Source organism: Typha angustifolia, chromosome 2, assembly GCF_048772165.1.
Source record: "Typha angustifolia cultivar Huaian chromosome 2, ASM4877216v1, whole genome shotgun sequence".
Taxonomy (NCBI): Eukaryota; Viridiplantae; Streptophyta; class Magnoliopsida; order Poales; family Typhaceae; genus Typha; species Typha angustifolia.
The window spans coordinates 691,172-704,042 of NC_133240.1; the positions used below are offsets into that span (position 1 = coordinate 691,172).

The following is a 12,871-nucleotide window of genomic DNA, read 5'->3' on the forward strand; positions in this document are numbered from 1 at the left end:
ATGGTTGAGAACTAATTAGAGGAGAAGATCAACGACTGTAGAGCAATTACGGTAACAGCAAAAGAATCAAGCGGAGGAGGCAAAAGAGAGAGAGATGTAGGAGGAGGAAGAGTTGAGGCAAAACATGGGCAAACTTTAAGAAGGAAGGTGACTGTTAGGTGGTAAGGCTCGAATCTAGCGAGAGAGTGGTGACAAGGCTTAGATTCGACGATGGAGCTTGGATTTAGTAGGGAAGTGATGAAGCCTAAATCTAGCGGGGAGCTGATGCCAAAAACACAAATCTAGCAAGAGAAGAAAAGAGAAAGACGGTAACAGGTGTCAGAGATAAAAGAATGAAGCTTGAAGAGAGAGTGTGTGATAGAGATAAAAAAGTAGGAGGTTGAGATGGATGGCAAGAGGGAGAGACAACTACCAAGAGAGAAAGGTGGTTGAGGAGAGAGAAGAAGCTTTAGTGGGAGGAGAGGAAAGAAGAAAAAGGGAAAACAAGGAGATGAAGATGAGATTTCTCCTTTCCTCTAGCCACTCAGGCTAGGGGAGTAGAGGGGGAAACTCGTCGGTATAAGAAAACAAAATCTTATAAAGAATGAAGAAAGACATGCTCCAAACTCTAGCAAAGCTAGGACTGACATGGGGAGAAATCTAAGAAAACTTATAAGATATCTAAATCTTATCAATCAAGTAAATTCTAACTAACATAACTCACTTCATTAGTCAATCAAATTAACCCAAATGAGTACCCAAACTAATTTGGTCATTTTGAATTTTTTAATATCACAAACCCAATTCATATCGCCATGCATAATGTTGCCTTTTATTAGAATGATTTACATGGCAAGATTATAGTTGTATAAAAGTTTTAAATTCTTTGTATCACAACTTTAATTCTAATAATGATTACATTATTTTTTATGTATTAAGTTTGTGACCCTATCAAATTACACTGAATAAAAATCAGTTTATTATAAATTTTTTTAATAGTACCAATAATGTCCCATGTGGCATAAATAGAAACATAGGCTTGGGATTCAGTGCAAATCGTCGGTCTAGACCGCCAATACATTATTTGCTTATATTTGATTGTTTCGATCAGGTTTGCTCAAATTTATAATTTTTTTATAATTTGTTTCAAACATAATCAGCTGTTGATCGACGATATGTTGATATACATCTAATTGTATGTTAGAACAAACCTATACAAAATGACATGGTAAAATTATTACGATAACCTACATAGTAAAATTATAGTTGTATAAAAAGTTTAAATTCTTTTGTATCACACTTTTTATCCTAATAATGACCATATTGTTTTATGTATTAAAATGATGCCCTATCAGCCTATTAGAGCAACTCCAACCAAGCTTTATTGTTAGCTCCAACAGTGGGGCTTCAAATTTGGAGCCCGACTCCATTTATTTTAAGCTTTTTAAAAATTTTAAATTTGCCTAATAATTATAGCATTCAATAATTTTAATTTCATCTATATTCTTTATTAAATAATCTAGTTAGTTAAACTGAGTATATAATTAATTTTACTAATATATTTTTAACAAAAAAATTACCATTGGAAAGACCTCATCGAGACCTTTAAAATGAGTCTAATATTAAATTATTTTTTAGTTAATTTAAATTTTAAATTTTTTATTATTTATAGAAATGAGTATAATATTTTATTATTTATAAAATAAATATATTTATTATTATTTAAAATCAATGTGCTCTAAAATATAATTACTCAAAATTATCTCCCAATATTAATATTAATATTAAAATACATCAGATATAAAATATATCAAACATGAAATACATCAAATAAAAATTACATTAAAATTTATATTCATTCATCCTCATGCCTCTGTCATAAGTGTTCAACAGTACATTTCGAAGCTCAAAACGAGCCTCTCTATTGAGCAAGACTCGTTGAAATCGTTCATCATCATTAGCTTCCAGCTCTTCAACAATTGAAGGTTGAATAATTTTGATATTTTTAGTTAGAGACATGTAATGTTTATTTCGATGTTTATTTCATGTAATGTAATTTCAATACGTTTAATTAAAAAATTAGTAATTTAAAATTATTTATAAAACTATTAGATAAGAGTTTTCTAACCATATATTTTTTATTAAAAAATAATAACACTTAAGAGGATCTATTAAGTAATTTAAAATAACTAATATAAATATAAATATTATATTATTATTTTAATAAATATGGAGCCTAGTGCATTGGGCTCTTGCCCACCATATTGGCTCCATTAGTTGGAGATGATCTTAGGTAACTTAAAAGATTAACAATAAATAACGTTACGAGTCCATTATAGTGTTTTTCAAATACTACTAATAAATAGGATGCCTAACCTCGTATAGATATAAAATATTTAATGCAAGTTGACTTTCTGTGGATCAATTCGATGATGACAACATATTGATCACGCACATTCGATGGCTCCGATTATGCCTACTCAAATTCAAACATTTTTTTTATATATTTTTTCGAATATGATCGAAATGTCAAATGCATGCGATGAATGGGTTGACACGCATATAGTGATATAATAGAACAAACTCGCAAACTTAATCGCGCTGAAGATGGTAAATATTAATTTAGATAAAATTATAATACATAAGAGAATTTATGGTTATTAATTAAGCCATTTAGTTAGTTGAGTAATGTGGTGCTTACTAATTACAAATAGGATGACGTGGCAACATAAACCGGTTTCCAGAAATATAGCTTAGTGCCACGTGGGAGAAAGGATCTCCACGTGCTACGTATGCTGGGACTACCGATCGTTCCCGAAGAGGCCAAGTTTGACCATGGGAGAGAAAAGGATTCGGTCCTCTGGAAACAAAAGAAGGATGCAGGAAACATCTCCTCATCCAGTAATATCTCGCCAAGCGGTCAGAACTACTAACTTCTGCATCTAAGAGATGCAGGAAATCCTCTTCCTACTGAGAGAGTTCCTTACTTGTCGGACGGAAGTTTGTGGTAAGTGAGGCAAAAACGAATCTTCCCTTTTCCGATCCGTATTCTCTTCTTTCGTCTCCTCTCCTCTCCTCTCTTCGATTATAAACCGCGAAGGAGGAGAGAAGGAGGAATCGCTAATCGAGATGTCGATCGAATCGAACGGTCGCGCTTCCGAGAGGTACACTGTTCTCGCCTCTGCTCTAATCTGGATTTGGATCTCTTCGATGAGTTTAAAATTTGGATTTGGATCTCTCTTGATCGTTTTCATCTTGGTTTCGAGATTTGCATTGAATCTGCCATTGACTAGAGTAAATCAATATAGGTATAGTTATGATGTAGATCGACGGGATTTAGGGTTTCAGGAAGCAAAGGAAGTGTTGGAATGAATGATTTAAGCAAGTGATACAAGAAGCTCTGTGTATAATACGGGAGAGAGTAGACTGTGGAAGAAAAGGAATCAAATGATTTTTGTTTTTGTTTTGTTCGACTGTTACTAACCATTTAAAGTATTGATTCTAAAGAGCGCTAGCTGTACTAACTCGCAGTTACTGTTCACTGGTCTTAGTTTTTTTTTCTTTAATGAATTCTAGTTTCAGCAAATCTGCTGTTTGGAACCATTAATTTATGAGATTTCAATTGATTTCAGTGGATTTAGATGGATTTCGGTGTATGTAATGAAATCTGAGGTCAGCGTTGGATAGAATTTATTTGCCACTTAATGTGACTTTTCCAAATCTCAAGACTAACCCTTATTTTGTTACATTCTTATTGAAGCCTATGGGTAGAATAGGAAAGTGTAACATAATTAAATGAATTCCTATAGTGAGCAACTTTTCTTCTTTGAAGAAACTTTGTCTACTTACCTTACTATCACATAGTTGAGCAGCTTGGGCTTCTTTCTAGAATTTTAGATAATCTAGATGAGGAAGGGGGAAATGTTAACCTGAAATGGTATTATAGGTGTAATTCTACATCAAATGAAGAAAGTATTATAGCAGATTATCTAGTGTTTACCGTTTTCCCTAGTAAGAGGTTTACAATGTTTCTTGAATTTTTCATCCTTTGACTTGGCTGCATGCATAGCATATTGTCAGTTGAGGGGGAACATCATGACCTTGAGAAGTTATGGGGAGATAAACTTTATATAAGATTATAAGTTTCAATCTTTATTTGTCCATGAAGTTGCAGCCATTTACTGATTGAATTAATGTGTAAGTTGGGCATATTGTGCATGTCATTCTTTGAGATGACTGCAGTGGCAGCTTAAATATCTTTCGACTTGGTCATGTGTATTGACAATTTGAAGTATTAATATTTTTCTCTAGAGCTTTATCTCAAGGATATGGACCTAAATGGCTAAATGTGTCTATAGTTTGTCATTTGGTATGAAATTCTGAAATGTCAAATCTTATAGGCCAACTTGTTTGGAACTGTTATAGGTGCATGCTCATTAAGTTAGACCATCTATATTGAATAGCTACCTAATGTACTTACTGAATGAAGATGTACTGTGTAGCTATTAAGCTTTTAACATAAATTAGTATGATACCTAGTTAGTAGTTACGAATCAGAGAAGATGAGATGTTTGCTTCTTAAATGTGATCTATAGGAATGAGGTCAAAATGTGTTTGGTGCCTATTGTCTTCATGGAGGATAGGACAATAGGAAAAGTTAAAAAGGTTAGTTCATGGAACACAAAATTCTTTCTTTCTCAAGAATATTAGGTTGGTTAATGTGAGGTACTAAAGTTATACTGAACTTATATTTCATTGGGCAAGTTATTACTAATTAACATATGTACTAACTAGAAAGCCAATGATGTGGCAATATCATAAATTTTCTCATTCCACTGGAGTCTCTTATGCATTATGAGATGTAGAAAGGAAAATTAATAAGACTGTTGATGGTATGGCGCTAGAATTTTCCTAGAATATCAGGTTGCACTGCCACTCACCTATGGTCCACTTCATTGCTACGATGCTAGCTAATTTTTTCTTTCATTATCTATGTCCTATTCATCTTTTACATTTGGAAGGAGATATACAATGGATATTACAAGTAGTGAAATGTCTTCAGATGAAAATTTTAGGGGATAATTAAAAATTAATGGTTTTGCTCTAATAGAGAATCTGTGTAGAAGATAGAGTTACTTGTGTACAATGGAGAATCAGCCTTGGCTTATTAATAAAATTAGGTAGTACATAGCTCAAATGTACGCCATTGATCTTTGCTATAGGCATTATAGATTTTTTTTAATTCCAATATCCTTGGTTTCAGTTTCCATGATTGTCCTCATGGCCCTCCATACTTGTGACTTCTTTTTTCCATTTCATTCTCTTGAGTCCTCCAATAACAATTCCTTCTTTTCCATTTGGTTCATCACCGCCTCCCCATTGAGCATCATCTAGTTCTCCAACCGCGGTACATAGGTTGTGCCAATTGCAATATTCCTTCATCAACTCAACAAGGAAGTACAAAGGCTGCCCTCTGGACTAGTCAGAATGTGATGTTAGCTTGCTGGAAGTCAGTGCCTGTTTTGTGAAGGACAAAGAAAAGAGAAACCCAGAGAGGGGCTTGCAATATGAAAGGCTGTGATGCTTAGATTGATTTTATTGGTAGAAAGACTTTAAAAACTACTTTAAGAATGGGAAGAGTCCAAATGAAGGGCAAACATTTTGATATTTGAACCCAAGAGTTGCCTTCTACTTTCTGAGTTTCTGCCAAATAATCTAAATAGCAAGTGAAAGGCAATTATATGCTTGATATTTTATGTTCGATGCAAATTGCAGTATTGTTAAGGCTTTGTTGTGTCATGCCTTAATTCGTTATAAGCTTGTTTAGGAATGCCAGATAGTGAAGTTCACCTATTGTTTGATGTTATATATCCATATTGTTAAGGTTTAGTTGCATCTTGCCTTATTGTATGCTTCATGCTTGCTTAGGATGACTTGTTCATATATTTCTTGCAATTAGAGAGAGAAAGAGTAGTTGACCAAAGAAGGAAAAGACAGGAAACTGAGAAGAACTCTCCTATAGTTTTGTTTAAAAAAGTGCTTCAACTCTGTCATCCACTTCTTTTTTCCATGATGTCCTTTGAAACCTAGTCGGTATTATATATTCCATTACCGCTTCTAAGTTATCCAAGAATTTTCTTTTGGACTTTTTGCCACTCTTGGTGTGTGATTGAATTGATTTATTCATGACTGGATTCAAACTTTACCGAGTTGGCAAATTACCTTTTACTGAGCTTAATTTATTTGATTTTGTCATGACAAATCTTTGAGTTATCTAGATGTAATTTCAAGCCTTTACGAATATTAATTTGTGATGAACATCGGGTCTTATGTTAATGATTTTTTATGCAGACTTATATTCAAGGTCTTGTTTTCCCCCCAAATTATAAGTGCTGTTTCCTTGTTCTATAATTCTATCTGTAAGAAGCTGATCTAGCTGTTTCCTTTTACCGAGCTTAATCTATTTGAATTTGTCATGACAAATCTTTTGAGTTATCTAGTTGTAGTATTGAGGTATTATACTATTAGTTAATGCTTTGTCTGCAAACATATTTTCAAGGTCTTGTTTTCTCCCAATCAATTAGTGCTGCTTCGTTGTTCTATATTTATATCTGTGAGAAGCTGACCAATCTATTGAATTTATTGCAGTTCTCTGTGTAAACTTGCTCCACTTGAAGCAGTTCTTTTCGATATTGATGGAACCCTATGTGATTCAGATCCGCTCCATTACCAAGCTTTTCGTGAATTGCTTTTAGAGGTATGAGATCTTTTAAATGGATTAGCAGTGTGTATTTATACTTTTGTAGCCATTGCCAATGGAAGTTTGACAGAGCAGTGCCTATTCACAGATTGGGTATAATGGTGGTGTTCCCATAGATGAGGAGTTCTTCATAAAGAATATTGCTGGAAGGAGTGAGGTGGATGCTGGCCGCAACCTATTTCCTGATTGGGATCATGAGAAAGCTATGAAATTCCTTGATGATAAGGAAGCTATGTACCGTAGGTATACTTCAGCCACCATTTTGAAATGCCCTTTTAATTTGTTCATCTGATAGTTGATATGCACAACGTAGCACCGAGGAGTGAATAATTCTGTGCTTAATTTACAGACTGGCATCTCAGCATCTGGAGGCGATAAGTGGCCTCCACAAGTTATGCAAATGGGTCAAGGACCGAGGCCTAAAGCGTGCAGCGGTGACTAATGCTCCAAGGCTTAATGCCGAGCTTATGATCTCTCTTCTCGGCCTATCGGACTTCTTCCCGGTTGTTGTAGTTGGAAACGAATGTGAGAGAGCAAAACCATTTCCTGATCCTTACCTCAAGGCTCTGAAGGAGCTTGGAGCATCACCAGAACACACTTTTGTTTTTGAGGTTGTTTTCTTTTTAGACAGAATCATATGCTTCTTTTCTTCTTCTTCTTTTAGTGTTTAAAATCATCTTTTAACATTGTCGTCCAATTGTTTGTAAAGGACTCGGCATCAGGAATAAAAGCAGGTGTAGCTGCTGGGATGCCTGTAATCGGTCTGATGACAAGAAATCCGGCGAAATCCTTACTGGAAGCAGGAGCCACATTTCTCATCAAGGATTATGAAGACCCAAGGATTTGGACGGCACTAGAAGAACTCGATAGAATAACTGAAACGGCACCGAAGAAAATGGATGTCTGAGGAGGATTCTTCCTTCTCTCATCATGAATAAGATGGTTTCATAAAAAGGATTAAAGCAAGCCAGCAGCAGTTCAGCAGCGGAGGGTTGCCTTAATCCTTGGAAATCTTGGTCAGCCGTCATTGGGGATATAATTCTTTTGATGTTATGATCAAGTTAAATTATTATTTGACAAATTTGAAGAGACATTAAAGGATCAAGATATTCTTTCATTATTAATACATGAATAAGAGGTGAAAACCTTCTCCCCTGGAGCTGACCTTTCTCCCTCCCCCATTACTTCCCCTGCCTCCCTACTACCCACTGCAAGTTCTCTCCATAGTGACCTTCCTCCCCTTTGTGCCTCGTTTCCAATCAACCCCACCACCTCCATTAGATGTTATAAATCTTCTAATGGCCCTAACTGATGAGGAGCTTCTGAGTGAGTTTTAATTGTGAGGAGAGTTTGCCGCCCTCTTCTTCGACGGAAAGATAAGAGGAAAACATCACATCCCCCTCTTGACAGAGAATACCCTCCCAAATGGATCGTAAACCTGAGCTATGCTTGGTGGGTAAACTGATAAGTGATAACTGATTACCCTACTAATGTCAATGGCCTCAAAATCTCGCTCTCAAAGGCTTAGAACTTGACCAGCCTGGTAGTGTTCATAGAAGCAGGTAAGGGTGTTTTTCTCGGAGAATCTGGTTAGGATCTCCATTGTCTTAAAATAGGGATCTCTTCGTGCTCAACGACTTCTTCCCGGAAACTCCGACGAACTGTTGGTGCTTCAACACCAATTCTGGGTGTAATTCCACGGATTACCGTTAGAATATCTCTAAACGTCCATGGCTCAAAAAATGGTCCCAAAGGGTGGGCTCACTCACTGGTCCTAGGGGATGCTTTCGACGTTGCAAAGTGGATGGGCTAAAAACGAATCACTTATTTTGGCTTTTTGCTCGTAGTCTCTGAAGGATGAGAAAAACTCGTATCAATCCTGCAACTTTATATGCCAATCAACATTCTCCTCAAACTAGGATACAGATCGACATAACCAAGTCATTTATGGAATCCCTCTCACTCACTCTTCTCAATGGTGACACAAAGAAAATCCTGGTTAGATACGAAAAGATGCTATGACATTACGTGTTCTGTGGAAGGTTCAGAATGCCTCCCACTGAGGAGTGCTCGAAGCTCATATGAGGAGAGTCTTCCTTCCCCATATCCATGGCAGACTAGTACAGCTTCTAAAGCCAAAGTGTCTTCGCTTTGCAAGGAATCTAAGCTCGTCGGAAGCCATCGGCAAGGGAGGAGACAGATCACATCAAAGGCAATGGTACGTTTTGCACCCAAGCATAGATCTACTCCTAGACGATGTCGATGCCTCTCTTGCCCACACCTTCTCCATCACAAAGACCAAACTATTCATTTGATCATTATTTCTTTAGCATAGATCTAATGAATTATTACGTAAAAATTTTGTACTTGATTAATCATTACCTTAGTGACAATCATCTTATACTCGAGTAATTTATCGATTATAAATTTCTTTGAACTAATATTTACTACTTTGTACTTTTTATCTAAGGATTTATATAATTTCTTAAACATTTTACTGAACTATATATGCTATAGAATGTGTTGCCCAACCCATTGAGGATTCTTCCATGCATCAACTAAAGCCACCACTTGCTTATATGTTTCATCCTTACGGTGTTCTAGTAGACTTTTATAAAAAAAATTTGGGCAATTTAAGAGTGGTGAGATGCTCTACATATCACTTGAAGTTTGAACTACTAACTTCTCATACTTTTCTCCATGAATAGTACTTACTGTTGGGAGGCCATTTTTAAGAATGAAAATGAAAAATAAAAAAGCCAGTAACAGGGACATGAATTAGATTAAAAACAAATTAGTCTTAAGATTGTTGTTGATCAATCCGATTCAAACAATGCCACCAATAAAAAAAAAAATTTAAAAATTTATGGTACAAAATTTGCTGCTCAATCTGCAACCATTTAATATGGTTATTAGCACATTGAAATTGAACCATTATCAGCTTACTTATTGTTTGCATTTTATAATAGCATTGATGGATCTATGAGGGTTGACTCTGACCATGCCAAAGAATTAGAGGTTAAAACGGGTAATGCTAAACCAACACCTGGATATATAATTTATATCTCGCATATGGGTTTGAATTCATATTCGAATATTAGATTGATAGTAAAATTTAAAATTATATCATAACTAAACGGATACGGATAATTTTTGAATAAATAATCGGATCTTAAACGAATGTTGATTGTATTTTAAACACATTATAATATTTTATTTAGAGACAATTAACACAAAAATAGTAAGAGTTTCTAAAAAAAATTCTTACATGTCAAATATATATAAAATTAATAAAATTAATCTCTATAAATAATATATAACACATCATTAATAACAATAACAATATCAATATTTACTATTTAAATAAGTAAATTAAAATTATAAATTATTCAAAAAAATATGTAAATAAATGGATATCCAATATCAGTATTTAAAAATTATATCCAACCCATTTTCACCCCTACTAGGAATAAAAGGAAATCAACTATTCTCTGAAATGGTAACCCATTTCAACTGTCAACCAAAATTGAAATCAAATTTGAGAAGATTATTATGTCATTGTGAGAACAAAACAATTACATGTGAAGCTTGATAATATTATTTTAAATAAGATAGAATATTCTTTTTTAGATTCTTATATGTTATGATGAGATAACATAGAATAAAGATATCTCTTATTCTAAAATGGTAGGAGCTTTTTTTTTATAAAAGAAATAAGTAATTGTTTACTCCACAAGTAAACGAGGTTAGGCCTTTGAAGTAGAGAATGCAATCAATTCATCATTCTTTGGAGGAATCACCATTTGAGACCACAGCAGCATTAGTGAGGAGAGAAGATGTCCATCTCGTCAAATCCTCAACCTCTGGAATGGTATGTTTCTTCCCATCCTCTTCTGTTTTCACTCATATTTCGGCACCATTGATGGCAAAGAGTGCTGACCCATTTGGTTTCTTGTGCTAAATTTGAAAGTAAATTTGTTCATATGGTTGTGTGGTTTGCACCTTTGTAGATTTACTTATTGTTGTTTTATCTCTATTTTTCCTCAGAGAGATTTGCAAACTCTTATTCTTAGTACTTATGTTTCGATTTATAGCAGACATTCCTATTGGGTTTTAACCAACTCTATGTATATAGTTGGTATTAGAAACTAGTTCTGTTTTCGTTGTGGGTTTATTTGTGCAATAGAGATCACATCTAGTGACTCCAAATCATAGGGAGTAATTTCAAAAAGTGATGAATCATGAGACTTGTTCAATATCATAGCAAATTATAGGGTTCTCTATGATGAACATGCATTCAGATGAGTACTTAAAATACCAGATGAATCTAATAAAGCGAAATCTCAAGGTGCAATTCCTTTTAGAAGTTGTTAGTTCTTCAGATGTCAGAGTACCTGATTCTGCTGCAAAAACTTGATGATGAAACAGTAAATTGACGTATCGCCTCAAATCTTTGCAGTTTTCTATCTAAACTTGGTCCTCTTGAAGCAATTCTGTTTGATGTTGATGGCACATTATGTGATTCAGATCCTATTCATTTCTTTGCTGTCCGTGAACTGCTTCAAAAGGTATGTTTGTAAAGTTTACTGAAAGGAATCACTTCTGGTAATATCGAGTTGTTTGAACAGCAGATTTATCGCAGATTGGTTTTAATGATGGCATACCTATAACCGAAGAGTTTAGCCTCAAAAATATGGTAGGGAAGAACATTGAGGAAATTGCTCTCGCCTTATTTCCAGAATGGAATCATGAGAAGGTCATGAAATTCTTCGATGACAAGGATTCTTTGTTTCGCAGGTATATCTTTTCAACGCTTCGCTATAATCCCTATAGAGGAGGAGTAATTTCTCTAAAAACTTAGCTATTAGGCAATGAACGAACAATATATATCGTACCTTTATAATGTCTGCCTAAAAGTTCAGCATTAGACCAATAATACTTGTCTAGAACTTTTTAACCTATTATGCATGGACCAACAATATATATCATGCCTTAGCAATTATATATGCAGGTTGGCACCCGAACAGCTCAAGGAAATTAACGGTCTCAGCAAGTTTTGCAAATGGATTGCAGATCGTGGACTGAAGCGCGCAGCGGTGACTAATTCTCCAAGGCCTAATGCTGAACTTATGATCTCGTGTGTTGGCCTATCTGATTTCTTCCAGGAAGTTGTGATCGGCGATGAGTGCGAAAGATCTAAACCATACCCTGATCCTTACCTGACAGCTCTAAGGAGACTAAAGGCTTCCCCTGGTCACACTCTTATCTTCGAGGTTGTTCATCTAAACTTAAAACTGTTATTTATTCTTGTAATTTGGATGGAAAATTTATCATAAGCTTGGTCTTCATAATTTCTTTTTTGCATTAGGATACTGCAACAGGAATAAGAGCTGGAGTTGCTGCTGGGATGCCAGTGATAGGAGTAGTAGGAAGAAGCAGTGACAAGAAGTCCCTCATAGAAGCAGGAGCTAAATTTCTCATTGAAGATTATGAGGATCCAAAGCTTTGGATAGCATTGCAAGAGCTAGATAAGGTGAGAGCTTGACATCCATAAGAACAGTCATTTAGTTCCTTTGTTCATATCTATGCTTGGCTCTCTATGTAGTAATGAATGGTTTGGTAAGGCTGATGCCTGAGTTTGTCTAAATTTAAAGGAAGAATTTTAAGTTCTATGGACTCTCTATTCATGATGCTGTTCAAGCATTTCACTTATACTATTAACATTTCTCCCTTTTTTTTTTTCTTCTTTCCCTGAGGGTGCACTAAACATGAGTTGGAAAGGATCAATTTGAGACGGCTCTGGTATATTTGGACTGCCATAAATTTCCACTCTCTCTCACACAACGAGAAAGAAAGGAAAGGAACAAGGAGATATCAAAGGCACATACAAAAAATTACCATTTCCTTTTCTTTTCTTTGTTTTTCCTCTCAACGTTTGATTGCCTTGGATAAATGATCTTATAATCCTTATAAATTAAGGATTCTCCTTAATAAAATTTACATTAAATCCTTTTGCTGAGACCACATTATACATATGAACCACTATATTCAAAGATGGAAAGTTCAGTGGTAGCTCTAATGTTTTAAACCAAATGTAGAACCACCAAACGACAAGCTCAAATACTTCTGCAT

At 34.9% G+C, this 12,871-nt stretch overlaps 2 protein-coding genes across 2 annotated transcripts; both read left to right on the forward strand.

Moving 5' to 3' along the window:
* The first annotated feature begins 2,983 nt into the window (after nt 1-2,983).
* LOC140768105 (haloacid dehalogenase-like hydrolase domain-containing protein Sgpp) lies at nt 2,984-7,898 on the forward strand. Its single transcript, XM_073108220.1, has 5 exons — nt 2,984-3,143; nt 6,628-6,736; nt 6,828-6,982; nt 7,089-7,350; nt 7,449-7,898. Exons 1-5 carry the CDS (start codon nt 3,109-3,111, stop codon nt 7,644-7,646), a joined length of 759 nt encoding a protein of 252 aa, XP_072964321.1. The 5' UTR covers nt 2,984-3,108; the 3' UTR covers nt 7,647-7,898.
* Nucleotides 7,899-10,493: 2,595 nt separating this feature from the next.
* LOC140775622 (haloacid dehalogenase-like hydrolase domain-containing protein Sgpp) lies at nt 10,494-12,624 on the forward strand. Its single transcript, XM_073119005.1, has 6 exons — nt 10,494-10,610; nt 11,199-11,307; nt 11,382-11,536; nt 11,751-12,012; nt 12,108-12,272; nt 12,496-12,624. Exons 1-6 carry the CDS (start codon nt 10,576-10,578, stop codon nt 12,529-12,531), a joined length of 762 nt encoding a protein of 253 aa, XP_072975106.1. The 5' UTR covers nt 10,494-10,575; the 3' UTR covers nt 12,532-12,624.
* The last annotated feature ends 247 nt before the right edge of the window (nt 12,625-12,871 follow it).